At 36.1% G+C, this 27,451-nt stretch overlaps 1 protein-coding gene across 5 annotated transcripts in view; it reads left to right on the top strand.

The window, feature by feature from the left end:
• LOC121866511 (xenotropic and polytropic retrovirus receptor 1-like) overlaps positions 1-27,140 on the top strand; it is a 40,863-nt gene extending 13,723 nt beyond the window's left edge. Inside the window, exons 1-15 of one of the 5 annotated variants that reach the window (XM_042366267.1) lie at positions 1,634-1,823; positions 3,082-3,239; positions 3,800-3,930; positions 7,098-7,242; positions 8,230-8,480; positions 9,156-9,251; positions 9,790-9,955; positions 11,233-11,436; positions 12,858-13,021; positions 13,677-13,827; positions 14,889-15,086; positions 16,148-16,317; positions 17,889-18,022; positions 19,360-19,474; positions 20,102-25,144. In XM_042366267.1, the coding sequence (XP_042222201.1) occupies positions 3,853-3,930; positions 7,098-7,242; positions 8,230-8,480; positions 9,156-9,251; positions 9,790-9,955; positions 11,233-11,436; positions 12,858-13,021; positions 13,677-13,827; positions 14,889-15,086; positions 16,148-16,317; positions 17,889-18,022; positions 19,360-19,474; positions 20,102-20,335 (2,106 nt within the window). In that variant the 5' untranslated portion in view covers positions 1,634-1,823; positions 3,082-3,239; positions 3,800-3,852 and the 3' untranslated portion in view covers positions 20,336-25,144. The other 4 variants (XM_042366269.1, XM_042366268.1, XM_042366266.1 and 1 more) reach the window with 4 other exon arrangements.
• The last annotated feature ends 311 nt before the right edge of the window (positions 27,141-27,451 follow it).

The raw sequence follows: 27,451 nt of genomic DNA, 5'->3' as shown, positions 1-27,451 counted from the left end.
AGTGGTCAGCAGGGACGTGGTTCAGCCTCAACATAGGGACAAACATAAAACCTGGATAGTCATTGAAGATAAGTGAGGGGTGTTTAGCTCGTCCTGAGTGAGAGTGTATCTTCCCAATTTTTAAATGTTGTTATCTAGTGTATAAACTGAACAGCTCAGGGATATTACGTGTCGAAGCACATGAACACATTCTATCAACAACCTCGGAGCATGAAGCACGCACAGTAAACACGTCACTAAAAGTACTGTACTTTCCTTTATAACTCATTTTTTTCTCCTATAGCATCTAAAGATTTTATTGTTTTTTCCATTCAAAGACGCATAAAAAAACAGATAGGTTTCATTTATTTGTTAAAGTCATAAGTGAAGTAAACTTATCGTGGTCACCAACATGTTTAGTAATAAGGGCGATGATTAAACACTGTGACCTAACCTATTAGTACTACACGACGTAACCTAATTAACAACAAATTGTTGAACTTACTTTAAGATGCTCCCATGTAGATCTTCCATCTGTGTATGGTAGTTCAGATCACTGAGGTCCATATTCCTCGGTATTGAACTTGGATGTTACGGCACCCAAGTTTTCTTCTTTAATGGCACTACCTTAACACATGTCTTTATTTTGAACAATAATAATTTGTCCTCGCCACTTAACGGTACTAAAAACTCGCCTTCTCTGGAATTATAGGGCTTGTTGTTTGAGAGGAAGAGGCGTAGTTCTTGTTCATGGTCGATCGTAGTCTTGAGTTTGGCGCCAACACCTCCAGCATACCAACCATACGATGAGACGACCCTTAATGTATCAGGCTCACCAACCCTACCCTCGACGGTCCTGGTACGGAGGGAAGAGGTTCGGGCAATTAAAACTACCGCTTAGCAGGGGTTCTCAACCAGGGGGGAATTCAGGTTTTCAGGGGGGGGAATGTATATGTACTAATATGGAAAAAATAAAGGATTTTCAGTATTATATGCATATTATTTGGAATGCACTTTTTGAGGCAGACAATCTTGGAAAGGAGGGGGGGAATGACATTCTGACATATGGTGAAAGGGGTGCATGGGGCAAACAAGGTTGAGAACCACTGGCTTAAAGGAACGACTCCTACCGAAGAGAGAAGATGTTGATTAATAACCCCTGGCCAAATGACAATGTTAATAAAATATCACGAATTGGACCCAACAACATTTTTCAAGCGAGACTTGGCAACCAATTTATAATAATAATAATAATATTAATATTAATAATTGGGTTTAGACCGTAGATTATACAGTTTCCAATGAAATTAGACATTGCGATCCCAAGGTTGGATGCGAGAAGCGTGTTATTTAGAATCTCAAGTGACATTCTAATCGCAGGTTTTCTTCCGGGTTCCCTCTGTACTTAGGTCTTAACAGAGAACATTTGTGCGTAACAGAAAAAAGACCGACCGCCCGACCGGCTACTAAAGTGACAAATGATGAAAATTATATAAAAAAATAACAGCACAGTTGCCAGTTCGTGGACTTTACGTAACATTAAGAGTGTCACGGCGACCTTACCACGACCATTGTTGTTGTTCCTGAGGCTCACCACTGACAGGCTGGCACACATACCCTGAGTGTCATATACGCTGTATTATGTATATACACGGATAAAAGTCTCTTAATATTTCAACATAAAATTGCATAATATTGCTTTACGTATTTTTTGTTGATGTAACCTGCGAGCAACTCACGTTTAGAAAAACTAATAAACTTGCGTCAAAAATCAATTTGTGATGTATGAAACTTGTCAATGGCTAAGTGAACTTTAAAGGTGCTAGGAGTGTTATTCTTGACAGGTAAGCATCATAACTATGTCGTGTGTTAATCAGCCACAGTGTATTGTGTGAAGTGTGTCGTACATGACGGTGTGTAATAATTTACAATATTGTCCTGTTACAAGGAGCTACTTTAGAAAAAATTTATTGAAAAAAATTGTTTCTTACCCTTTGAATAGCCACTAAAGGGTGGAGGAATTTGACTTTCCTACTTCTGTGTTTATTAATAATGTGTAAAATTTCAATTATGCACCGGTCTTTCTCTTGTTGTTTTTAATATGTTTTCCGTAATGTTTAGACAATTCTAAGACCCCTTTTCTTTTGTGATATTCCCTCCGGAAGTTATGGATAACCGATATATTTTTTTCAATATTATTAGATTTGGTCAGTCACAAGTGTCGCCATTTGTTGTTTATGTCTCACAGAGAAGGCCTGACCACCCATCACGCAGTGTTCCTTACCCCCGTGTTGGCTGCTTAAGCGTCTACAGCACATGTGCAGGGGGGTGGTGTGGGAGTTTCTTATTGGCTATAGCAATAGGAGACCTATAATTGGACAAGATTTTTTTGTCTCAGCCAATGAACTATGCGTTGGTGCGTTGGGAGCGAAGATTTAATTTTTCAGTATCAGAATAACCAGATATGGCTGAACAGGTGGAAAGAGCTGTGCCGACATTGTGATAGAGATCATTTTTTACATCAATTGCAGTTTCATAAGAAAAATAGTGTTAGGTTTTTGTTTTGTTGGTTTTTTTATTTATGTGATTTACTCGAAAAAAATTCATTTTCGTTAAGATTGATGGGTAGGGTGAAGGGGGGATCTCAAAACTATTGATTTCCGGCTGAAATGAATATCAAATTCATTCGAAACTCATCGAATAACATTGGAAAAACATATTTTTAATATCCAAGCAAAGACCGGTGCATTAGTGAAAATTGACCCAATATTGTTTAGAGTAAATATGGTCTGTTGGATACACCCCATTTCATCACCAATAACAAATCTGTTGCGTCACCCCTAACAGTCGCTGGTACAGTATTAGTGATAAATTGTAAGTTATTATTTTATACGAATAGCAATTACACTTGTATACAGATGACTCAAGAAGTATTGTGTTATTATTATACATGAATATTAATTATTTAATAAAGAAAACGATTAACACATTGGTAAATAAACAAAATACAGAACAAATGAAGGTGATTTGGCACCAGCGCATAAACCACCGAGCAGCAAAGAACAATCTCGCTCTGTAACTCCTTGTCCCTCTTCTTCCCAGAGAAGCCTCCATGGTTGATTTGCAATTACAACTAGTTGCTGAGCACAAGCTAAAATCATGCACATGAAAAGCAAATCATGACAAACAAGTCCATCTCTGGAAGCTGTGGGATGAATATGAAGAAAAAAATATCACCACTTCTAATTTCCTTAAAAAATGTCAGTGTCTTCTGCCAAGCTTGCATGAGTATTAATAATGTTTTATTTTTTTTTTATTTTAGTCTTTCACATACTGTTTAAGTGAGATGATTGCAGACATATTAACGATATTTTTATTTTATATTTTTGTCTTTATTAAATTGTCTTAAGTGTTTTTTTTTATTTTTTATCCCAAGCAACAGTTATTTTCATGTATATATTGATGGGAATGAATGCGGTGTCGAAACGGGTAAAGCAGTGGTGACGAAACGGGTTGAAAACAGTGGTGACAAAACGGGTTGGTGACGGAATGGGCAGACCCCGGTCTGTCGTTGTGCAGACATTTTTGCCAGCAAGTGAAATCTTTGAAACTGTTCTATAGACGGTAATGGTGGAGGAGACGGTTAGTAGTACACTTTAGCAAATAGTTTGTGACTTCCTAGAGTGAATGTACAGTAGTAGAACTTCTCTTCTTTTTACTCTACCTGTATGAACAATAATTTGTAAATGTTACTAAATATGCCACAAGGTTTTCTTTGTTACTTCTTATATTATCTTTCCTTTTTTTTTTTTTTTTACAGACTGTGATTATCTAGTCATTTTGGTTACCAGTACATTATAGCAACACAACAAAATGAAGTTCGCAGAGCATCTGGCAGCACACATCACTCCCGAGTGGAGGAAACAATACATCAGTTATGAGGAGATGAAGGTAAGTGTTGTAACAAAGTGTACAGTACATCACCTGTAATGGTTATAAACAGAGCCGTCCCGAGTGGAGGGTGAGCCAGGGCGACTGCTCTGGGCCTCATGCAACACATGAACTAGTTAACAGTGGTTCTCAACCTTGTTTGCCCCATGCACCCCTTTCACCATATGTCAGAATGTCATTTCCCCCCTCCTTTCCAAGATTGTCTGCCTCAAAAAGTGCATTCCAAATAATATGCATATAATACTGAAAATCCTTATTTTTTCCATATTAGTACATATACATTCCCCCCCCCCCTGAAAACCTGAATTCCCCCCTGGGGGGAATTCCCCCCTGGTTGAGAACCCCTGAACTAGTAAAAGAAGGGTGTACTGATTGTAAGCATTTTAAGGAAAGACAATGGATTGAAGTGAAAAGAAGATTGTTTTCAATGAACACCTTAGATACACACATGATACAAGAATTGAATAGAGAAAAGGAACATTGGCGATTGGTTCTAACATGTATTATAGCAGCTGTGCAGTAGGGGGCAGGGAAAAACCACTTTTATTTGAGTTGCAGGCTGCACTTTTCAGGCATCGTTTGTATGGCTGTAACAAACACCTGTGCAAAATTTCATGCCATTTCATGCATACTTACCCTGCCGCATCGCGAACGACTTTTTGTCAACTTTTAGTGTATACCAAAAATTAGGTGTCATTTAATGTTTTCCAGGATAATGATAAATTTTACATGGGTGACATCGATTTAATTCACATGTTATTTTACAGGTACACCGTATAGAAAATCATTACAAGTTCATATTGAAATTCTTTTTTGTGCGGAACCTTGGCATCATTTTCCTAGACAATAATCTTTGCCTAATATATCCATCTCTCGATTCGTATCCCGTCACTTCAGTGCAAGCTTCAGTCATCACTTTTATGCCTCTCTCGACCGCCTGAGTGCTGTTTGGCCACTTGGGCACCACTAATGGTGTCTCAAGAATGTCATTAACCTGTAGATTTGACAGAGAAGCAATGTAAGGAGGCTCAGTCTTGAGTTCATTCCTCCAGTTAATCATGGAATGATAGTTTTTTGCTTGCCACTTTAGTTTCGGAGTCACCACCTTTCTCATGTTGACTACAGGAGGCACATCCTCATTCCCATCTCCATCTTTACCCTCCTCATCAGTATAGTTTAACAAATTCTCGTCAACAGCAGCATCAGAATCTTCCTCCTCCTCTTCAGATCTGCCAGTGCATTCTTCTTTTTGCTGATTCTCCTCTCTAATTTTTCTTATCATTGAGACAGCTTTTTCTCTAACAGTCATGTCCTCATCTGCACACATACCACCAGAAACTCGTGAATAGTTTTGGCAATCTGCTTTCCGTGTCCAGTCTTGGGAGTCACATGTGTGAGATATTCATTGCCAGGCTCAACCATGATGACATAATGATCTTTCACCATCATCCTTGAACTCCATTTCTCGGTCTTCTCATTCTTTATCATCACACGAGTGGCGGTCTTCTTACCATCAAAATAGAGTGACGTCAAATTATCTAAACTAGCCATCTCAATTTCTTGCCTCTTAAATCGGTATTTTTGTCTCGCATCCCGCAGCTTATGTGGTCCAATAACCTGACTCTTGTCATCCTTTGTGATAATGTCATAGTCAGTTAAGGTGGCAGTAGCAATGGCAGCTCCAGCATAATCACTAATCAAGTATCGGTCATAAGCGGCAGCCAGTGTAGGGAGTCTTGTCCGGTTCTGTGAACTGGTGTCTGTCAGAGCCCTTGGATCAGGTACAAAATCAGCATCAGTATTGACGAGAGGAATATCTCTTGAATCATCTGAATTATCCTCAACATAAGGAATATCTCCAGCTACCAGATATCTATGTTTTTGCTCAAGCTGTCTCCTAACTCTGTCCGCATCATGCTTCTCTCTTGCCGTCACTCTGTCCCACATCTTCGTCACTTTCATGTCAACCCCTGCAATCTTCATACTCATCTGCAACAAGACAACTTAAATGAAATAAGGGATATGAAAAAAAAGTTGATAAACACTGAACAGAACATTGCACCGCCACAGCGGCTGTTTGGCTAGTACTGTAGGTAAATTTAAAAATTTCAGTAGAAAATGCGGCAGACTAAACCTCGACATATCAGCTTCAAATTTGGCATGGAGTCTTAGATATGTATAAGGAACAATGCCTGAAGAGTGCAGCTTTGAGCAAAATTTCACTGCCCCCTACTATGCAGTGCCTAGCTGAGCACAACTCTGCTTTGGACAAGTCATTGAGTGTTGTAAATTCTCACGATATTGACGTAGCCGAGATGTTTCCAGAGCTTCAGGTACTGTACTCTGAGAACTCATTCCCAAAAGAAACAAAAAATGCACTTCGAGTCCTTCAGGGAATGAAGTTTTTCTAAACTCAAATTGATAAAAAGCTATCGAAGGACAACTGTGTCTCAAGAGGTTGAGTGAACTGGCAATGCTCTCCATCGAAAAGAAACTGGTAGCAAGTTTGAGCTATTATGAACTGATAGAAGAGTTTGCTGTAAAGAAAGCAAGGAAGGTTAATTTTCGACAGTAGGCTGTTTCTGCTACTTCTCATTTATAATTTAAAAGACCTAATGTAAAGGGACATTAACTTTAATTTGAGAAAACTGCTGCTGATAGGCTTTATATGGCAAGGACTGATGTACTGTATACAGTATGTAGATATGTAAGTGCTAAATTCCATGAGAATAAATTTTTCATGACTTAGGTAACATAGACCTCGAACATATATTAAATTACTGTGACTAATGTTCATATATATGTGTTTTACATTTCCCTTGGAGAAAAGTCTGAAATACTGTAATGAATTAGGAATTTTGTTAAAGTCAAGGTGATGGAAAGGTATATGCTAGCCTAGATCTTGAGATAAGGAATAAATGATTGTACAGTAATGCTGACAAAATATATGAAGGGGAGGTATGGCATACAGTATATTTTTTGTAACTACAGCAAAAACCAGCAAATTAATTACCTTTTGTTTAGATTTTGGTTAGTTTGGTGTTGTTTGTAAAATGTATGATAAACTGTACTGTACACATCTTCCTTATATGTTTATGGGTCAGAGGTGTGAAACAGGTGCCATCTGCAGTGTATTCTGTCTATATCTATTGTCATTTATATCACAGGCCATGTTGTATGCTGCAGTAGAGCAGGCCCCGTCGTCTGAGGTTACGGAGGCGGAGGTCATCACCCGATATTATGCCCGTTTTGATGAGCAGTTCTTTCGAGTGTGTGACAAAGAACTCGCAAAAATCAATACCTTCTTTTCAGGTATATAGCTTTTTGTTCTTTTAAATAGTCTCTTATGTTATAATTATGTAAGATTATATTCACTTATGCTCATGGAGCGTGGTGTTCACCTTACATGTCAGACTGTCAAATTGATGGTTTTAAATTAATGTTCATTAATATTCAGTTACTACTGCTTGTTTGATTTTGTCAGTACCTAATGCACTTATTCTGCTGGGAACATACAGCAGATAACATTGTTCATTGTACAGTATTTGGGTTTACTGCTTAAATTTGTCTTGAGGTTTATGTATATACAGCTGCTCTGTATGGTTGTGCATTTCCAGGACACTTTTCTACATTCTTTTTATTATTTTTCTTCCTGTCTCCTCATAACTTTTACTCCACTTTCCATAATACTACTGATAATTATTATTTTTTAATTTAAAGTACAGTACACTCATCACTTTTCATTCATCCAGCTACTGTATATACAGGTGGTAGCGTCTATCACCACATGTACGTCATATTGTGCCACCATAGTCATCCCTCTTTTTTTTAAATTTCATTTTGCAATAAATTAGGAACAAAAGAATTGATTTATTAAAGCTTATTCCCAGTAATCAAATTTGTCAAGAATCCATTTTATATTATGCACCACTAAGTTTGCCTCAAGCTTTTTAGTACTTTGATTACAGTGTTTTACACGCATTGCAAATATTTTGGAGTCCTGTATCTCACCCAAAAGTTCGTTAACTCTTCCAGCCAGCTATTGCTGCACTGCCTGCTTCAGATGTATGAACTTGAGTCTGTTACTTCAAACCTTTTAGATTCACTCATATCGGTTTCATGTACTGGTTGGTACTGAGACAGTTTCAAACATCTGAAGCAGGCAGTGCAGCAATAGCTGGCTGGGAGAGTTAACAAACTTTTGGGTGAGACTGTACCAGGAACAAACTCTTAACCTCCAATTAAACATAAAAATGTGGATCACTTGACAGTATTTTCAGATTAATATATTTCCCACAGAGAAAATGGCAGAGGCCACAAGGAAATATACCACACTTAAATCAGACTTGCAAGCCTCAAAAGATCAACATGGCGATGGTCTTCGTAACCGCAAGGGCTTCACATTCCTGCCAAAATTGAATGTTCCAGCAAGAAAGATGCAGGACCTCAAGCTTGCCTTCTCAGAGTTTTACCTCAGCCTCATCCTCCTCCAGAACTACCAGAACCTTAACTTTACTGGGTTTAGGAAGATTTTGAAAAAACATGATAAGGTTAGTATTGTACTGTACAGTCCTTTTTTTATTGTAATTACTGACCTATTTATCTATACAATACACTACTGTAGAGCCATTATCTTTATCCCTTTCCCACTCTTTAGTGTTCTGGCTTGGTAATATATAAAGGTGAATTATTTTTTAATATCATGGAAGTACAGTAATTAGGAATGAGAGATTAAGTTCTCTAAAGGTGATATTATGATATTGAAAGAGGCAATGCTTACACCATCCCACGTGATTAGAAATAAAGAGAATATTGAGAGTAAGAATAATGAATATAAAATATACAGCTACTAGTTCTGTCAAGGTGTAACCTCTTTAAAATTGATTTAAGGAAAGGTGCAGCATACTCATACTTTATATGTATATAAATAAAAGTTGTAACCTACAGTATATTAATTGTGAATGGAGGAAAGGTTAAACTCTTCATGAGTGTTTGTGAAACTTGCATCTGCAATAATGATTGACTGGTGAAGCACAGGTAGTTGAAATGGTGGTGATGAGAGCACGTACTTTGTACATATATATCTATCCAGAGTACGTATGTCAGTATTTATCAAAATTTTGAGTTGCTGTACTGCATTTAGCACTGTTTTATGGAAATGCAACTATAGTTTATACCTAAAATAGTGTCTTAGATATGTTCACCAAGTGTAAATCTTCTTTTAGCTCATGACCACATCAGATGGAGCTAAGTGGCGTGAGGATAATGTTGATTCCTCTACGTTCAACACTAACAAGGACATTGACAAGCTCATTCAAGAGGTAAGGTTTCCAGAGTGTCGATGTTTGTGATGCTCGTTAGATATAGTTTGTGAAAAAATTAAGTTGTGGTTATGAGATAATTGGATACTGTTATTAGACAGTAACAGTCCTGTTGGTTATGTGAACAACAATAAGTGAAGGATGTGTAATATGAAAGCAAAGAAAAGGTAAGTAATTATGTTTGAGAATAAATGAAGAACATTGAAGGTGGCAGATATTTAATAATACTCCAGAGTGAATGTGAATAAACAGGTTATTTAAAAGAACTGATCACTAAACTGTAGATTGACTAACTTTGGTGACCAAATCAGTCTGCCCCAAGAGAAATTTGTCTCTTAGGATGTGGATTGGCATTAAGTTTAAAGTGAGGCCAAAGCTACATGGAACTTTTGGAATTAATATGTGACATGCTTGATTATAAAGGAATGCATGTCGTTTTGTGGAACAACCCCAATGTTTGGAAAATAATTTATAGTTTGGATTAAATTTTTAAGAAATTAACAAGACAGTTTTCATTGTTAATACAACTTCTCTGCAGGTTGAAGGTACATTTACGTCAGAATTGGAGCAAGGTGATCGTCAGAGGGCCATGAAGAGATTACGTGTACCTCCTCTAGGTGAAGCACAAAGCCCCTGGACCACATTTAAAGTTGGGCTATTTTCGGGAGCATTTATTGTCCTAGTAGTATCGGTTATTCTTTCAGGTGAGCTATGGCAAGAATTTTGTTAATTTAAAAGTATAAATTATTTTAGTGGTTAAAGTTATTTATGTGGGTCTTTAAAAGTATTGATCAAAACAAAGTTACTATCAACTTATGTAATTCATGAATAGTGTCTCATTCTTTACATAAAATTTTTATCCATTACACTTTTGTGCTTACCGGTACCTTTGTATAGCAAGATTAATTTTTAGAGGTTGTCTTAGGCTCTGTGGCTCTCCAAGAAGTAATTCTGTATTTACAGTACAGGTATTTGATAATATTTATAAGATAAAACACAACACATTTCAAAAGTTCATGATATATTTTCCTCATATACACGGTGTTCTTCCTTGTGGGGCTTCGTAGTTTGTACCTCAGGTGTCTTGGCTTCACATTGTGGCTGGCAGTGGGATCTGAATTGACCATGGCAGTACATGCCCCATAATATCAACCAGTTCCCCTCTCATACTGTGTGTTTTACCTTTGTCACTCCTCACATTATCTATGTTCCTGAGTTCTCCATCTAAAGTATGAAGAAGTTTCTCACCTACCTGCCTGTTTTACTGTTATTAAGGAAATGTATCTGTTTCACCTTAAAAAATATTGACCTATTGCTATCAATATTTTTGCTCATTGCTTCACCTCACAGGATGTTCTATTAGCCCCTTTAGATTAAGCATGTCTTTTGGTTTGAGATTATTATTATTATTATTTATATTTTTGAGGGACCTTGTGGATTCCCAGTTTTTCTTTTTTGTTCATTGTCTTCACATCATCTCCCTAACATGCTGCCTTTCTGATGTATGAAGTACTGTATTCATCATAGTTACTGTAGCAGGTGAAAAAAAATGTGAACACCTTGCATAAGCAGGTCTTGGGATGATGGGTAATATTCATCTCCCTTCTGCTGAATTCTGTTCTGTAAGGTGGCTGCTCTTGGTTGAAGCTTTGAGGCTGGGTCACATTGCAGGATAATTTGGTAGTAGGAGTACATACCTTGGAGTCTGCCTAGTTCCCTTCTGTTTTTTCTTTTCTTTTATTTTTTCATTGAAAATAGCTACACTGTAGTTCATTCTCATCATGTTAGTAAGTCATCTGTTATGGTTACAATAGCCTGTGTTAAAGAAAAAGTTGTGTCATAACATAACTACTTGTTTGTAAGAATATTACAGATTAAAAATAATAATCTGTAAGCACTGTGTATGAGAGAAACCGTCTTTGAGGTTTCCTCTGCCAATGAATTTGTGTTTCCATACATTAATTATCAATTTATTTTTCAGGTATCTTCCAATGGGGTAATCACAATTTACAAATTGTTCTAAGGCTCTTTAGAGCTCCACTGTTGTTCATCCTCTTCCTCTTCCTAATTGGCATCAACATCTATGGTTGGAGATCATCTGGAGTTAATCATGTTCTTATTTTTGAAATAGACCCAAGGAATCACTTAACAGAACAGCATCTTATAGAGATTGCAGCAATTTTTGGTAAGATATTTGTATTTTGTTTACACTTGCATTGAGTTGTTGCATATTGTAGCTGTAGTGAATGTAATAATTGTAACAGAGTGACTTTGGTTTTTCTTTTCTTTATATTTTTTATTTGTGTAAAAGAATAGAAGGAACTAAGAAGAGTGGTATATACATATAAATTGGATCGAGTAATTTTGCCACAGTACTGTATAAATATGATAATGGTAATTTGTATTGAGATTCTAGGTCAATTGAGGAAATCTTATGGCAGGTAGAATAATACAAGAAGATAATTTTTTTTCCTTTTGTTAGTTTCTTGTATACAGTATTCACATTATAAGTCATTTTCATTATACTTTACTGTACTAATTGCATTATTGTTGTTTGCTGCTTTTCCTTGTTTTCCTATTTCCTCTTAGGTCGTCAAGAGGTTTCCAGTCAGTGTTATGACAGGAAACAGTCTTAGTGTAAATAAGTGCTGAAAGGGAAGCTGATATACTGTACTGTACATCCGTGAACCCTGAGACTCATGAACCTGTGATTCCGAGACATTACATAGTGTGCCATCAATGGACCCAATAATGTATGATGTCTAGGATTCACAGGTTCATGAGTCTCATGGTTCACAGGTTGGTCGGACCACTGACAAGACTTTTTTTGGTGGATGTACATCTAACAATGTTGAAAAGTAGCCTTGTAGCAGAGATTATTAGGGAAGTTGTGATGGAATTGTATTACTGTAGCTCACAGGTGTTTAAGTGTCACCACCAATTTTAATATAGTTGACCCTAAAGTTTAGAAGAGAAATATACATCTCTTAGCAGATCAGGTGGATATCTTGAGAATAAGTGAAGAAGAAAAAATGTATGAGAAACATTTTTTGAAAGTTGGGTTGAGAAAGGTGAATTTGTACGCTTAATAGAATAGTGGAAGAATTGTTGATTTTTTATATTTCTTGAGTAAGAAGAAAGAAGTAGGGGAAGCCTACATGTGTAAAGTGAAATTTAGGTTAAGTAATGGCGTAATCTTCAAACCCAATAAAATGGACTGCTGGTGTGTAAATATGGAGATAGTTTCAAATATAAGTGGTAGACTTAAATTTTCCCATATGAACACACAGAAAAATAGATGCATTCACTCTAAATGATAAGAAAATTAACAATAGTGTGTCCCAATAATATTTTAGAGTTCTTAGTACATTCAGCAAATTTTTCACAATCTTAGGTATAACCCTCCAAATGTGACAGGGACAACACCTAGGTTGGTGTTTATTGCTTACAGCTTTGTCCTCAGTGATGGTGGGGGTATATTCCACTCCCAGACTTGTCACTAATGGAGATATTGGTCTTGATTTTAATACACAGGAAGTGACTCGGTCTATTTGGCATGTAGAAAGGTATTATGTGTTAAACAATTTACCTTTTTGTCTATTGCAGGTGTTATTTGGGCCCTCAGTGTATTAGGGTTTCTATATGCAGATGCCCTCTCCATCCCTTCATACACAGTTCCACTTGCTCTCCTCTGCTTCATGATCTTGTTTCTTCTCAACCCCACACGGACATTTCATCATGAGGCTCGGTTCTGGCTGCTCAAAAAACTGGTAAGCTCTTAAGTTTATGAATACTGTTGTTGATTGCGTGTGTTTTTTCTTTGAGTATTGTGAATACATATTACAGGTAAGTGAATAAATCATGGAAAAATGTTATGCAAGATTGTAGTGGAAACATTTTATTTTAATAACTAGAAACAATTGTTTAATTAATATGCATCTTAGTAGTGAAACCTTGATTTTTCTCTCTCTTTTTTTTTTATTTATAATTTAGGTGGATATTATTCTATACTTTGCAGTCAGACAAAAAAAAAATAATGGCACTACTGTATTAAAGAAGCCATTGTAAAATAAAGAATGTCATATACAGTATCTGGAGAAATCTGAGTACTTTTGTGTAAAGTTCTGAATCTTGTCTTCAACACTGACATGCAGACATACAAAACTATGGGAAGAAATAGTCAAAGAAAATGAAAAACAGATCAGTTATGTGATGAATGAATTGCAAAGACTGGTATGCAGTTCTTCATTTATTTTGTGTTAGTGGAATCATCTGTCATGAGAAGGAATTTGGTAATAATTATTTGCTCCTGTAGAAATTCTGATCTTTTTGTTGCTCAGTCCCAAAAACTTTCTAGGTTGAGAAAGTCCTTCACCTCATCCTCTTTGTTTTGAAAAGTTATTTACGTGTATCTTTCTTTTCCAGGGACGAGTAGTGTGCGCACCATTCTGCTTTGTGCAGTTTGCTGATTTCTGGCTTGGTGATCAATTAAATACCCTGGTCCAGGTACTGAAAGACTTTGAATATTCTCTTTGCTTCTATACACAAGGAATCAACTGGTACTCAAGCAACGATGGTAAGTACAGTGGCCATAAATACAGTACAGTGAACCCTCACTTTACGCGGTTAATTCAACCCACGGCGGCCCACGTAAATTGAGAAACACGTAAAGTGAACAACATAACATATGGGATTAATTGAAATAGAGACCGGGCCGACCCCCAAACTCCACTTTTTCAGACACAATACCTACGTTGTAGTAAAAATAACTTCTTAATTTTATGATGGTATGCACACACAATTAATAATTAAGAGAAATATCAATAATATTAGGTTTTTTAACACTTACATTAGTAGAAAAGATGGCCGGGCACACGGGGATGGGGGGTTGGTTCCGAGGCAGAGGGCAGATTATTGGCCCTCACCTGTATCATTTGTATCAATTGTATCACTATCCACCACAGAGGCTTGCAGGGCCTCTTTGTCAAACCCCTCAAAGTCCATATAAGTCCATATCCTCACTATAATTATCACTATCACTGACTTGGGCCGGCTGTGGTGGGTGGCGGGTGAAGAACTCGGTAATGTTTTGATGACTGGGCGACCTTGTGCGCACCCTGCTCGCGCTGCTCTCCGCGTAAAAGGGTACACACACCGCGGAAAGTGAGCATTCTGGTTTCGGCAGGGTACCGCGTAAACGTGGAAACGCGTAAAGTGGGACCGCGTAAAGCGAGGGTTGACTGTATCCTTAAAAATTTTGCCATAGCTTTCTGCTATACTGTATTTGTTTTATATATATATATATATATATATATATATATATATATATATATATATATATATATATATATATATATATATATATATATATATATACTGTGAATATAATGACAATGCATATGATGTCCTGCTGTTTGTGGGTTTGTCTGTAGACATTAATTTGGGTTATTCTCTGTGGCCTGCCATATTGGGACAGTATGTTGATATTGTACCATGATGCAGATAACTCTGATTAGAAATGATGGCCCTCATGTAGAAACATGAAGCAAACTGTTTTTTATGTTACTATTAGGATTTGTATTAAAAGCTCCATACATTGTACTCATAACCCTAAAATTTATTCAAATTTTTCCACAGTGAATGATGATGTGTGTATTGACAAGACACAAGTGGTCAGGAATATCGTTGCCTGTCTTCCTGCTTGGTGGCGCTTCGCCCAGTGTCTCCGTCGTTATCGAGACACGCGGGAAATGTTTCCTCACTTGGTCAATGCATTCAAGTATGCCACTACATTTTTTGTGGTAACTTTCTCCTGCCTAAGACATGTGTACAAAGGTAAGTCTTTAAGTCTTTCACCAATGGAGTACTGTACAATATTTTGAAAATTAATCAGATTTTTTTTTCTGTATAGTATTTGTTTCTCTTCCACCCCCTCCATAAACCACCATTTGTACTTCTCATCCCATCAGATTAAATAACTAATGAAGGTGTGTCAAGTATTTTGGTCTTCACTAGCTACATACTTGCACTCTTGGCCTTAGCAGAAACTATTCTGATCCACCCTGTACCTCTCAACTTTTGTGTACACTAAGTCCTCACTTAACGTCTGGGTTACGTTCCTAAAAACGCGACGTTATACGAAACAACGTTAAGTACGGACTTACTGTACTGTATTGTTGGGTATGTCAATTCAATAGGAAGGTGAGTTTCGCTCAGAAACTTGCTCTTGAAAAAAGCAACAACAACTTGTCACACACATTCTCTTGCATTTTAGAGGCTTTGGTAGGAAAATAATTAGCAAAATTTTGCCACAGTTTTATGCAGTATTATTTTGCATTGACTTAGTAACTTATCTACCCACCAACCAGAAATTACTCCCACATTATAGATTGAACAGGAGTTTGGTTTGTACTGTCATTAACTTTTTGAGAGTAAATACCATATATTATTATTTAATTTTTTTTCTCACTTAATTGGACCAATTTTTCATCTGTAAAAATCATGCTTCTCTTATCATGAGGTGTTCATTCCTCTTATTCAGTAAATTATATGTTCACAGGGAACGGCAACTAAATCATTGCTCTATTTAGTATTAAGGAATGAAAATTATTAAAAGAAATTGCAGTACTGTACTTACTGTACTTTGTATTAAACATTTGCATTGCAGGAATCCTGCATTTTAGATGAGTTAGCATCCTCTCATTTTTTCTCTACTTCCTTACTTCTTAATGATTAAGTTTGCTGTACCCTTAATGGATATGACTATGTATGGTCCAATATTAGTTTGTCTTTCAAAGGTTATTACAGTATTGGATAGAAATATGTGCAGATGATATAAAATTAAATGTGAACAATCTTTTGTCATGTCCTTGAGACATCATCATGTACATTTTCAGACCAGTATGATGATAGCATCAACAACCCATTCTTCTACATGTGGGTGGGATCGATGCTTTTCAGCTCATGCTTTGTGTTCTGGTGGGACATGGTCATGGATTGGGGTCTTTTTGAAAAGAACTCTGGTGAATACAAGTTCCTGCGTGAGGAGCTTGTATACTCATCACCGGTAAGTTGTCTATGATTTCTGAGTTATTTAAGGAGGAAAATCTCAAGTGTGCACCCTGCCTATGGTATTATCATTACTGTCTTTGTGGCCCTCATAGCTGAGCATAATCTAATGGCCTAGATCCACTCAAACTGGAACCAGGTCTGTCCAAATTTACAGTATGGCCACCATGAAGTAAATAGCAAATTTTTGGGTAATCCCATGTGTGCCTATACAGGTATCTGCCATTTAGCAATCATTTACTTAGCGGTATTTTGGTTTAGTGATTTAAAACTTTTAACACCGTTTGTTGTTTATTGATTTACAATTTTTGGTTTAGCAATCTTTGACTCACTGGGAAAAATTGGGAGGGAAGTCGGAAAAACTGGGGATTCTGTGCTCCAAGTGTGCATCTTTACAATACTGTACTGTGGCTTAGAAATAAAGAAGATAGTGTACTGTACAGTTTTATAGTATACGGGTTACAGCTTACTATAAGGCTTTACAATGAAGAGCATGGGTGTTTATGTGTGGGATGTGAAGGTCTGCATTGAGGCAGTGACTGTGGCCAGCCATACTCTCCCTCTTCCTTATGTGATGTCACAGCATACAGGCAGCAACCACAGATGTCTCTTGAGTCAGCTTGGTGACTGCCTGGATGAACTGTATACTGTACCAGCAAATGTGATAAATAAATAACAAATAATAGTAAATAAAAGAAAAATCCCCCCCCCCCACCCTGCACACACTGTAGGCTAACTGCCGACCATGTAAGAACTGTTTATTCCCTATATGTTTTTGACCTTATCATAATTTGTATTTTTTTTTGCACATTATGTATAAAAGATTGTGTGTGTGTGTATGTAACAGAGTAAAATAAAATGAAGAAAATTTTGTATATCTACCCGAAATTGCGAGTTGACCAAAACATAGCCCGGCCTCACCTGCTACGAGTGTTACTGAGTGATGAGTCGGCCAGTTGGCGACTCCGCTACACAATTACGTGCCATCTCCAGGGATATTATTCCTTGTTTCTCTTACTTGGGAAATAATTATGAAAACAATTATGGTACTTTTTCTTCAGCTTTGGGGTTTTTGTTCTTAAATCAAAACATGGGTCAGAATTTTGTTTTTGTAACTGAAAATTTTCGTAAACTGATACTTTGTATATCGGCAGCTACCTGTATTTGCATGCACATGACAAACACCTCGCTCACAATAGGCTTGATAAATTCATGACCTTTACCACAATACAGTACAGTACTCAGGTTATATTCTAAGTATGTACAGTACTGAGAGTAGAACTTATGGTTTATATATATATATATATATATATATATATATATATATATATATATATATATATATATATATATATATATATATATATATATATATATATATATATATATATATATATATATATATATATATATATATATATATATATATATATATATATATATATATATATATATATATATATATATATATATATATATATATATATATATATACAGTATAATAAATATGGTTTATTCATTAAGCTTTCATGAATAAGTAATAACTGTACTTACCTAAATTTTTTTCAGTATTATTACTACTTTGGCATTGTGGAAGACTTCATACTAAGATTCAGCTGGTCCTTCTCCCTCACACTGACAGAACTCAGGATTACCAATGGTGAAATTATTGTCTCCATACTTGCTCCTCTAGAAGTTTTCAGGTAAACCTATTTTAAGAATTTGGTAAAATGTTGAATGTCTTGAACTGCAAGTATTCTGAGAGAGTACAAATATGATGTAACAGGGTTGGCACTGGCCAGTGAAGTCTGGGAAATATCAGTGAGAGTGAAATTGGTCTGTCATATTAGAGAACTGTCAGGAAATTATAAAAAAAAAGTCATAAAAAAATTTAAAAGTTAGATATAGCAGTGGAAGAAATAAAAAGTTAGTTAACACCATAGAAGTTTATGTAAAAAAAATATATATACCCTCTGTACTGTATATTTGATAGTTGTACATTCTTCCCTTCTTTGCATTCAACTGTGAGTAATTATGCTCTGGAATATTGCACATATGTATTGAAAGTAACATTTAAATGTAGCCAATATGAGAAAATAATTATAAAGATTCATAGTACAGTACAGTACTGCATCTAGTCAAGACGAGTGGCATCTATGTGTAAAGACACAGATGTAAAGAGAAATTATTAGCAACTGAGGAATTTGGTGGTACAGTTCACTACAGTACAATGCGGTGCAGTGCAGTGCAGTACAGTACAGTACAGAACAGTACAGTACGTTATACGAAACAACGTTAAGCGGATCAATTTTCCCAATAAGATATAGATAAAATACGGGAGTTACGTTCCTGAGCCTCCCTTTGCCCCATGAAATACATTACATATACAGAAAATCATTGCCATTTCTATAGAAAATCTTGCATACATATACAACTACTAAGTTTGTATTGGGAATCACCGATGGGCGGAGGTGGTAGAGCGAGTGTGTGGTGGGTAGTGGAGTGGAGGAGGCGGGAGGGGAGGAGTATGGCGGGAGCGGAGGGGGGCGGGAGAGGAGGAGGGTGGTGAGTCATTGAGACTGCGACGAGCCAAGAGAGCATAGCGTGGCCAGACGAAAGCGGGTGATGCGACGTAGAAAGTAGTCCGTGACGACGCAAAACGACGTAGTATCGGATCACCGAGACGTTAAATGAATATTTGGTCTCTAAAGTTTAGCGACATAGTACCGAAACAACATTAAGCGAGGACTTGCTGTAGTATGAACATGTGATGAACTTGTTAAGGCAAACAGCATCTTAAGTATTGTATATATAAAGTGAAGATCATAATGTCATTGACCTTCTTTAACCTTTTTGTGTCAAGAATGATGTTTATATGGAAAAATTAAACTTTTATCATAAAACACTGTACTGATAGTTTAGTAACAAGCAAAAATAATGAAACATTGCTCAAAAAGAGTGAATATGTTTTTGCATTATATAATTACTATTTTCATCAAGTGGACTGTATGTTATGTACAGTAGTAACATTTTGTTTCAGGCGTTTCATATGGAACTTCTTCCGTCTAGAGAATGAACACATAAACAACTGTGGTAAATTCAGAGCTGTACGAGATATTTCAGTGATTCCTATGGACGCCTCAGACCAGGCACAGGTGAGTGGACCACACACTGTTAATTATGATAACTCTGTCTCATATCTATTGGTTATTTTTTAAATTATTTTATTTTTAAGATTGTGCTGTATATACTGTACAGTACATGGTGTAGTGAAGTTAATAAAATATTTCCTTAAAATTTTGGGATATCCCTGTCTGTAGATATTCTTTAATTACTTGAATGTTTTTATATACAGTATAAGAAGAAAGTAGAAACAGTGCTTGAAGAATCTTATTATTTGTAAAATGTTTTAACAAGAAAAATGTATTTCTACCAAGATATAAATATCAGGCAAGAGCGAAAAAGAAAAAAAAACATGGAACTTCTAATACTGTAGTGTTCGGTTTTTGATATGGCAATGTGGGAGTCCAAAACAATACAGTATTTTTTTTTTTATACAAGAAAAATTCATAATTTTTTTGTGGAAAAATGTTCAGTGACTGCACCTAATCCACTTTTTGATTGAGATGCACAAGTCAGAACTCCATGTATAATGCTCTGTTTACACTATACCCATCCATGTTTGAATATAGGCTACTCAGTAACAAAGGCAGTGGGATGTGTTGAAAAAACAAAAAACAAAATGGATCAATGGTTCCTAATACACTTTCCTTTCCTCATAGATTGTGAAGATGATGGATGAAGCTGATGGTGTAATTAATCGCAAGAAGAAGAAGGCTGGTGGCAAACCACGTAAGGGACTTGATTCTCGTCCATTGCTTGCTGAAGGGACTGGTGGTGGTGTTGGTGAGAGTGTTGATGAAGATGCAAACTACCTCACTGTCACCTCTGTAGAGCTTCGGAATTGGTTTAGGGGAATAACTGGACTCCGCAACACACAGACTGCTAACGCCTAACTATTTGCACCATTAATTGTAGAAAGAATAAAGTACTGTATTAACAGCATGAAAGGGAATTAGCCATGGGATTCTGGTGTAGAGCCTTCTAGTGTTAAAGTTTCAAATTTATCAAACATTATGTAAGCTTATCCAGTAGCAAACCATATTCTACACTACATGTGACTTGATGTATCTTATGATATTGTAATTTTTTTATACAATTTTAGTTTTAAGATAATGTTAAAATATTTTCAGATGTTCTCTTTAATAATCTTCAGCAACTGGTGTCCTTTCAAACAGTTATCTCTTTTATCAGTAACTGAAGAGTTTCTTCATTAGTTCCAAAAATATTTCATACAGTAATGTTTAAAGTGAACTTCCATGAACCATGTTAGGCACTAAGTTGTGGTAAATAAGGAGGCAGTGTGATCAGTACTGTTTCTAACCACTTTTCTCTTCTCCAATTGTAAAGCTTGGTACCCATTTTCTTCTGGGTTTGATTGGGGGCACCCTATTCATTGGCTTGCTATAGGGCATGAACTTGACTGTTGCATATGGTATTAGATATAAACTGTTAATGATGGACTTTACAGTTTAATTATTCAGGAAAGACAATGTGGCTTGAATATTTGGAGTAATGATTGAGCAAAAGTTGTCCCGTGTAAATGGAAATGAAGTAAGAAGAGTTAAAGAGAACTGAGAGTAGATCAAAAGTGCTGTCCTGGAAAGTGCAGCTGGTGTGTGTGTGTGTGTTTTTGCGATTGTGCATGTGTGGGTGTGTGATAGAAAATAGGAATGAAGAGCAGAAAGAAGGAATTGTGGGACAAGGAGCTAGTAAAGAATCAAGAAGACGGACATCATGTGTCAGTATAGTACCAAACAAAGATTAATACTTTCTTATGAAAATACTTTTGACAAAACTGTGAATAGGAAAATTCTTCTAAGTAAGATTTTGGATGGAATGGCATTTGAGCAATGACCCTTGTATGACTTTTGAAGAGACCACAATTTATGAAAGGTCTCATTTTACATCATGGCTTGGTGTTCATGCTTAGACTTAAAATAAACTGATGTGTGTTCTTAATTTGGTTTAAGACGTGCAATATAAGAAGAGTAAAAAAAAGTATTAGGAATAGTTTAGTGTTATTAAAATTATGCTGGCTGTATAAGGCAAGAATAAGGTAAATGCATTATTGGGCTTTGATCCTCCCTTGTCCATCCCCCACTTAGAATGTATTCTACACATACAGTTTCATTGAGTTACTTTATTCTCCATTAGCAATTGTACCAAGTACGTAATAGAAATTCACTGCAAATCACAAAATTTAATTCTTTTTATGAATGCACACTTTCCAGCACAATACTTGCATGTGGTTTAATATCTGGGTCCTTTTATTATTTTTTTTTGTAAATAATGACTTTTAAGGCATTTATATTTGCATTAGCTTTAATGCATTTGTATTTTCTAAAAATATAAGAAGTCTTGTATAAAGGTATATCAGAAATCTAGATGGAAATTACTTGAGGGAATTATGACCCCAGATCCCCTAACCTTAGAGAGCTTCTTACATGTAGCCTCACTAAATCACTCTGCCCTTTCAATATTTTTACTTCCATCTACTGTATATTTAAGCTTGCAGACTGTAAATTACTGTATATACTGTACATCTGGGTATATTTTAATGTGTATTTTCTTAGACACGCTAGCTTGTTACTTGTTTAGATGATCCCATAAAACTTTGTTGTTATATATGTAAAGAGTATTTATTATGTTCATAAAGAAAAAGTAATATAATGTGTGTAACAGTTGTTTGAAGAACTGCAGTGGTAGAAGGCATTACCTGGAGCTTTTGTTGTTTTTGTCTTGTTTTATGAAACATAAATCGTTTCCTGCTTTCCAAACATACAGTAGGCCGAATATTATCTCGTGTTTTGGTTGCAAAACTTATCTTAACAAAGGCACAATATAAATGTTCAAAACACTTCAAAATATTTCTTGTATCTTATATGAGCAAACCGCATTTAAGTTTTTATCCAATGCAATTTATTATAGATATTATCCTTGGATTACCACATACTACTAGAAACTATACTGTTAATATTTGAGTAAAGTGTGCTAAATAATGTGATGGTGCCAACCCAAACAACACAAATAAAGTAAATGTCTGAAAGGAAAAAAAGAACAATCTTGTAGGTACTGTATTTATGTTTAGTAAACAGTTAACAGTACTGTGTCTAATACCATTCAGAAGTACTTTTCATTAACTTTAAGGTTACTGTAGTTCTTTTGCAGTAATTAAAATTTACAGTTCCAAGGTGTTGTAAAAGACAGGATGGGTGAAGAAATTGATTAACATATGAAAAATGGAAAGGCTGCTGGTACCTCTGGAATACAGTAGTTACAAAAATAATTACGATGGAATGTACAGTATTGTTCCAGCTGACTGGTTGAAGAGCGTGGTTGTAAATACAGTGATATCCCCGTAAGCCAGAATAATTGATTCATAGCTCTTCCAGGGATGAGAGATTTCCGGATAACAAGGCGACTCAAACCCGGAAAAATCCCACATCCCTGGAATTTTGGGGGTACTGGGAAAAGTTTCTAAGTTTCTCTGAAAATGCGCCTGATTTTCAACGTCGGAAACTTGTTCACAGACTCAGAATTGAGAGAATTTTTGCAGAAAATTTCTGAGCAAATTTTAATTCCGGGTATTGGAGAGTTCTGGCTAACAGAGATATTAATGTAGAAGGCCACTTGGGTCAAAAGGTGAGGAGAGCGTAGGAGTGATGTAAATGAAAGTGACAGTTATGTTTGGGGTAAATAGAGTACTGTACTATAAAAGATCTGTCGGCTCAGCTGAGCGGCTCTTCCGATAAGCGCACTACCTCCTCGTAATGTTACGTGAATGTGGTGTTTACACTTGATTTTACTCTTTATAAAATGGTCATTATTATCTGTTGCTTTATGCCATTTGTCTTGACATATTGTACATAATGTTTAGTGAAAAGAGAAAAAATTAGAGGAGAATGTGTTCTCCGGAAGCATGAATTTGTTTGTGACTTGGACACTAAATATTCTTTACTTTAAATTTTTTCCACTCCTTTCTCAAAAGTTAATGTTTTAAAGCAGTTATATCTTTACATACATTAAATTCACTGTTAAAGTGAGTCAGAACTGGGTATCCTTAACAGTTATCCTGGACGTATATGGATTAATTTGTGGTATAGCAATATTAATCAAACATTATGTATGAGCCAATGAGCTGCAAGGGGGTGGGGGGCTTCTTTAGTCTCATACCGTCAGCTAAAAAAAACAGACTATAATTGTGTGAATAACAATGGGGCATTATAATTAGTTAATGGATTTTATTGATGAATGTATAGTTTAGTTTATATTCTAAAAGCTTTTTCCTGGTACTGTATAGAGATGTCTGGAATGTGCCAGACTGATATTTCAGGCCAGTAGAAAGGAATGCCATAGCAGAACAAATTTGTATGTTATAACAAATGAGAGTGAATGAATGGTTGTGTGTTTGCTCTTGATACTGGTCACCCTGTTCTGTGCAGGAAAAGGCTGGAAAGAGTGAAAAAATATCTTGGTTGAGGTTTCCAAAAGTGTCTTTGTACAACATAAAGGCACTGTAGTATGCAAAGATGCTGTTGACTGATGATAAGAAAATATGAAGCCAAAGACTAACATTTGCCAAGTGAAATGTATAAAGGTGATGAGGTACTACCTTTCCTGATATCCTTTAACACTTAACTTTATTAATGGGACATTATGGACAAAAGTCCTGTTATATGCTTAAACTGAATTGCTGGAATCTGCTTGCTCTCTGGTCCAGTACTGAGCTTCTAACAGGTGTGTAATGGAACTTTTGTATGTAACTTTACATGGCACTGGGAGGATATTTTCTGATAATTTTTCTAAGTACAGTTTGTATTGCAGTGAAAAAAAAAGTGTAACTATTGTACTGTACCTCTGTGTCTTACTTCTACAAATTACCGAAGAATTTTCCAGTTGCAATAACAAACTATTGTATAATTAAAGGAAAAAGTACAGTAAGATAGGGTTGAATACCTATTGTAAGATTATGTTAAAATTTTTGTATCTTGCAATTATTATGGCACTAATTATGTACAGTACATGATTTATACCGAGTAAATTTAAGATGAAGATTGACTGTTATCTTAAGTAAGTCTTTTGATTACTGTACATATGCTAGTCAGTATGAAGTACTACCACAAGTCAGTTATTTCATTTTGTGTCATAATATGTGAAACTACAGTACATGCAGCAGCACTCTTTTTATAAAAACGGGAAAGGCATCTTTTGATTTAGTGACAGTTCATTGTAATTTTGTTAAAGATTGTGAATTTTTTCAGTAAGAATTAATAAAAAATGTAATCTATAAAATATATTCATTTATTAGAATCATACTGTATTGTACTTATAGTGTAATTCTAATGTAATGATTAATACAGTATTTTACAAGAGTGACTTTTAAGAAGATAGTTTGACATGTAACAAGCATATCAGGGGATAGATTATAAGAATAACATTATTTTTGCAGTTTAAAAATATTGTGAGTGAAAATAAACATACTTAAGATAATTATTTCTTCCTCTTTACTGTACTTGCTTAAGTTTCATGTCACATGGCATTCATCACTTTGCACTGAGCATTATAATAGACCTATTGGACAGGACGTCAGCTCAAAATGCAGTACAGGACAGCTGAACTGTACATTGGGTAAAGCCAACAGAGATCATTATGAATACTGGGGTATAATACTTGTATGAGTAAATTAAAACATTTTGAAGAGAGAAGTGAGGATTTGTTTACAAGGACATACAAACTGTCATCAGGCCACCAACATACTTCAACAATACTGTACATGCATACAATAAAAAAATGGTAAATTAAAAACTGCTTACAAATTCTTTTCACGACACACAAATAACATAATGTTAGAGCCAAATGCAAACTCGGTGCATTTAAAAAAAAAAAACCCCACTGCTTTTGGACAACCAAAAGACTCACTACTGTACCAACAGTATTCTGTACAGTATAAATAATTCATATATCCCACATAAATCTGTGCTAGCACTCCCAGGGTACCAGCTATATTATCCTCTGACCTCCAGGAATCCCAAGACAAAAGCAAAGCCTTCAGAGCAATAAACAGGTTGCACTAAAGCCATAAATATTTGCCACCAACATTCTAAATCAAGAATTCTCCCCCACACAATATCACCTTGACATTATATGAACACAGTTCATTGCTTCAGCACAACACCTCAGTCACCTCTGCAATTTCATGATGAGTCCGCCCCCATCAAGACAAAAACACCACAGCACAAAACTTGGCCTACATACTACAATGTCCCACCTATACCTCCCAACAAAACTATTTACAAACACATGAAGAGGTAGTATTAACTGTACAGTATTAGCTGCTGTACCAATAAGGAAACAGTGTAATTTGACTTACCCATCAAAATTCATATTTAATTAATTTTTTCAGGCCAAACACCATAGGTATACAAGAACTTGAAATATTACAAATACAGTACAGTTAGGGATGTCATCTTACTGACCCCAGCCCCAGAACAAGGGGTCTCTCCATAATAATACTTGATGTGAGGTTAATTTAGTAAAAAAAAGAATATACTTAGCTAACCCAATTACAGTACTGTACTGTACAGTACTTAATCCAATATTCCCTCCCCTGAAAGCAGCTTCCATTCTATAACCAATAAAATTCTTGGTATTGAATTGGAACCATATTAAATAAATTTTGCAAAGTAATGAAAGATAAAATGACCAAAAAGGAGGATTTGAGACAGAGATGATATAAAGGTCAAAGTTTAATGAGTCTTCATTAGCTACTGAGGTTAACACATTTATCATCACCCACTTGTTTATTATGCAGTGGTGACCAATCACCATGAAATGATTGTATATAAATACTGTATGCACAATCCTTCAACTCTATTAATATTTGCTTATGTCTTAGTTCCATTGAACAAGGGAGCAATATCCCTCCCCTCTCCCCCTGCTGTCAACTGCTGTGCGCACCTCTATAAAACCTGTATATTAGACAATGAAACCATTAGTACGATTTCTACATGCACCTGCCTATGAGTACCAGTGATGGAAGTACATAAACACTTTCAGTGGCAACCATATCAATAACACCCCTGATTGGTAAATCTTACAGACCTTCCATGAATACAGAAGACAACAATAATTGACCTTTTGATCCTTGGGAAAGCAATAATCTTCAGCTAGCACTCAAGTTTAATTAAAAAGGTTATGCCAAATTATATTTTGTATGCCCCTGTACAACCCAGTTGGATATATTTTTCTCTCGGACTTGGAATTTAAGGGGTTTAATTAATTTCTTCAGAATAACACCAAATAGCAGCTCGGAAACCCATAGTTGGCGAGGTGGCCAGGTAGGTGTAGCAGTAGGCCAAATGGTGTGTACCAGTAGGCCAGTTGATGTGTATTAGGTGGCGAAATGGGTGTACCAAGCAGCCAGTTAAGTGTGTCAGGAGGCCAGATGTGTGACATGCCACTTACACTGTTTTGTTTTGTTTTATTTTATTACAGACGGCGGCGGTGGCACCTTACCCTTCCCGATCAAGGAGGAAGAGGTGGCAGCGACCATGGCGGCTCAATACGCTAGATAAATCTTCCTGCACCACCTGCGGCACACACATAAGAGCATAAGAAAAATAAGGAGTCTGCAATAGGCCGGTTGGCCTGTGCATGGCAGCTCCTGTCGAGAGTTACTACCACTCTCTATCATCCATGAATCTATCTAGCCTCCTTTTGAAACTTTCCAGCATTCCAGCACTTACTACAAAGTTGCTAAGCTTGTTCCACTCGTCCACTACCCTATTTGTGAACCAGTTCCTTCCTATCTCCCTCCTAAACCTAAACTTATCCAACTTAAATCCGTTGCTACGAGTCCTATTCTGCTCGGATATTATAAGAACTTTATCTATATCCCCTTTATTGATTCCTTTCACCCACTTAAATACTTCTATCATATCTCCCTGCACTCTTCGTCTTTCTAGGGAATGCAAGTTTAGTTTCTTTAACCAATCCTAATATGGAAGGTT

The sequence above is a fragment of the Homarus americanus genome, unplaced genomic scaffold (assembly GCF_018991925.1).
Source record: "Homarus americanus isolate GMGI-L3 unplaced genomic scaffold, GMGI_Hamer_2.0 scaffold16430, whole genome shotgun sequence".
Lineage (NCBI taxonomy): Eukaryota > Metazoa > Arthropoda > Malacostraca > Decapoda > Nephropidae > Homarus > Homarus americanus.
The sequence above is the reverse complement of the archived record's forward strand: the minus strand, read 5'-3'. Positions and strand labels throughout refer to the sequence as shown.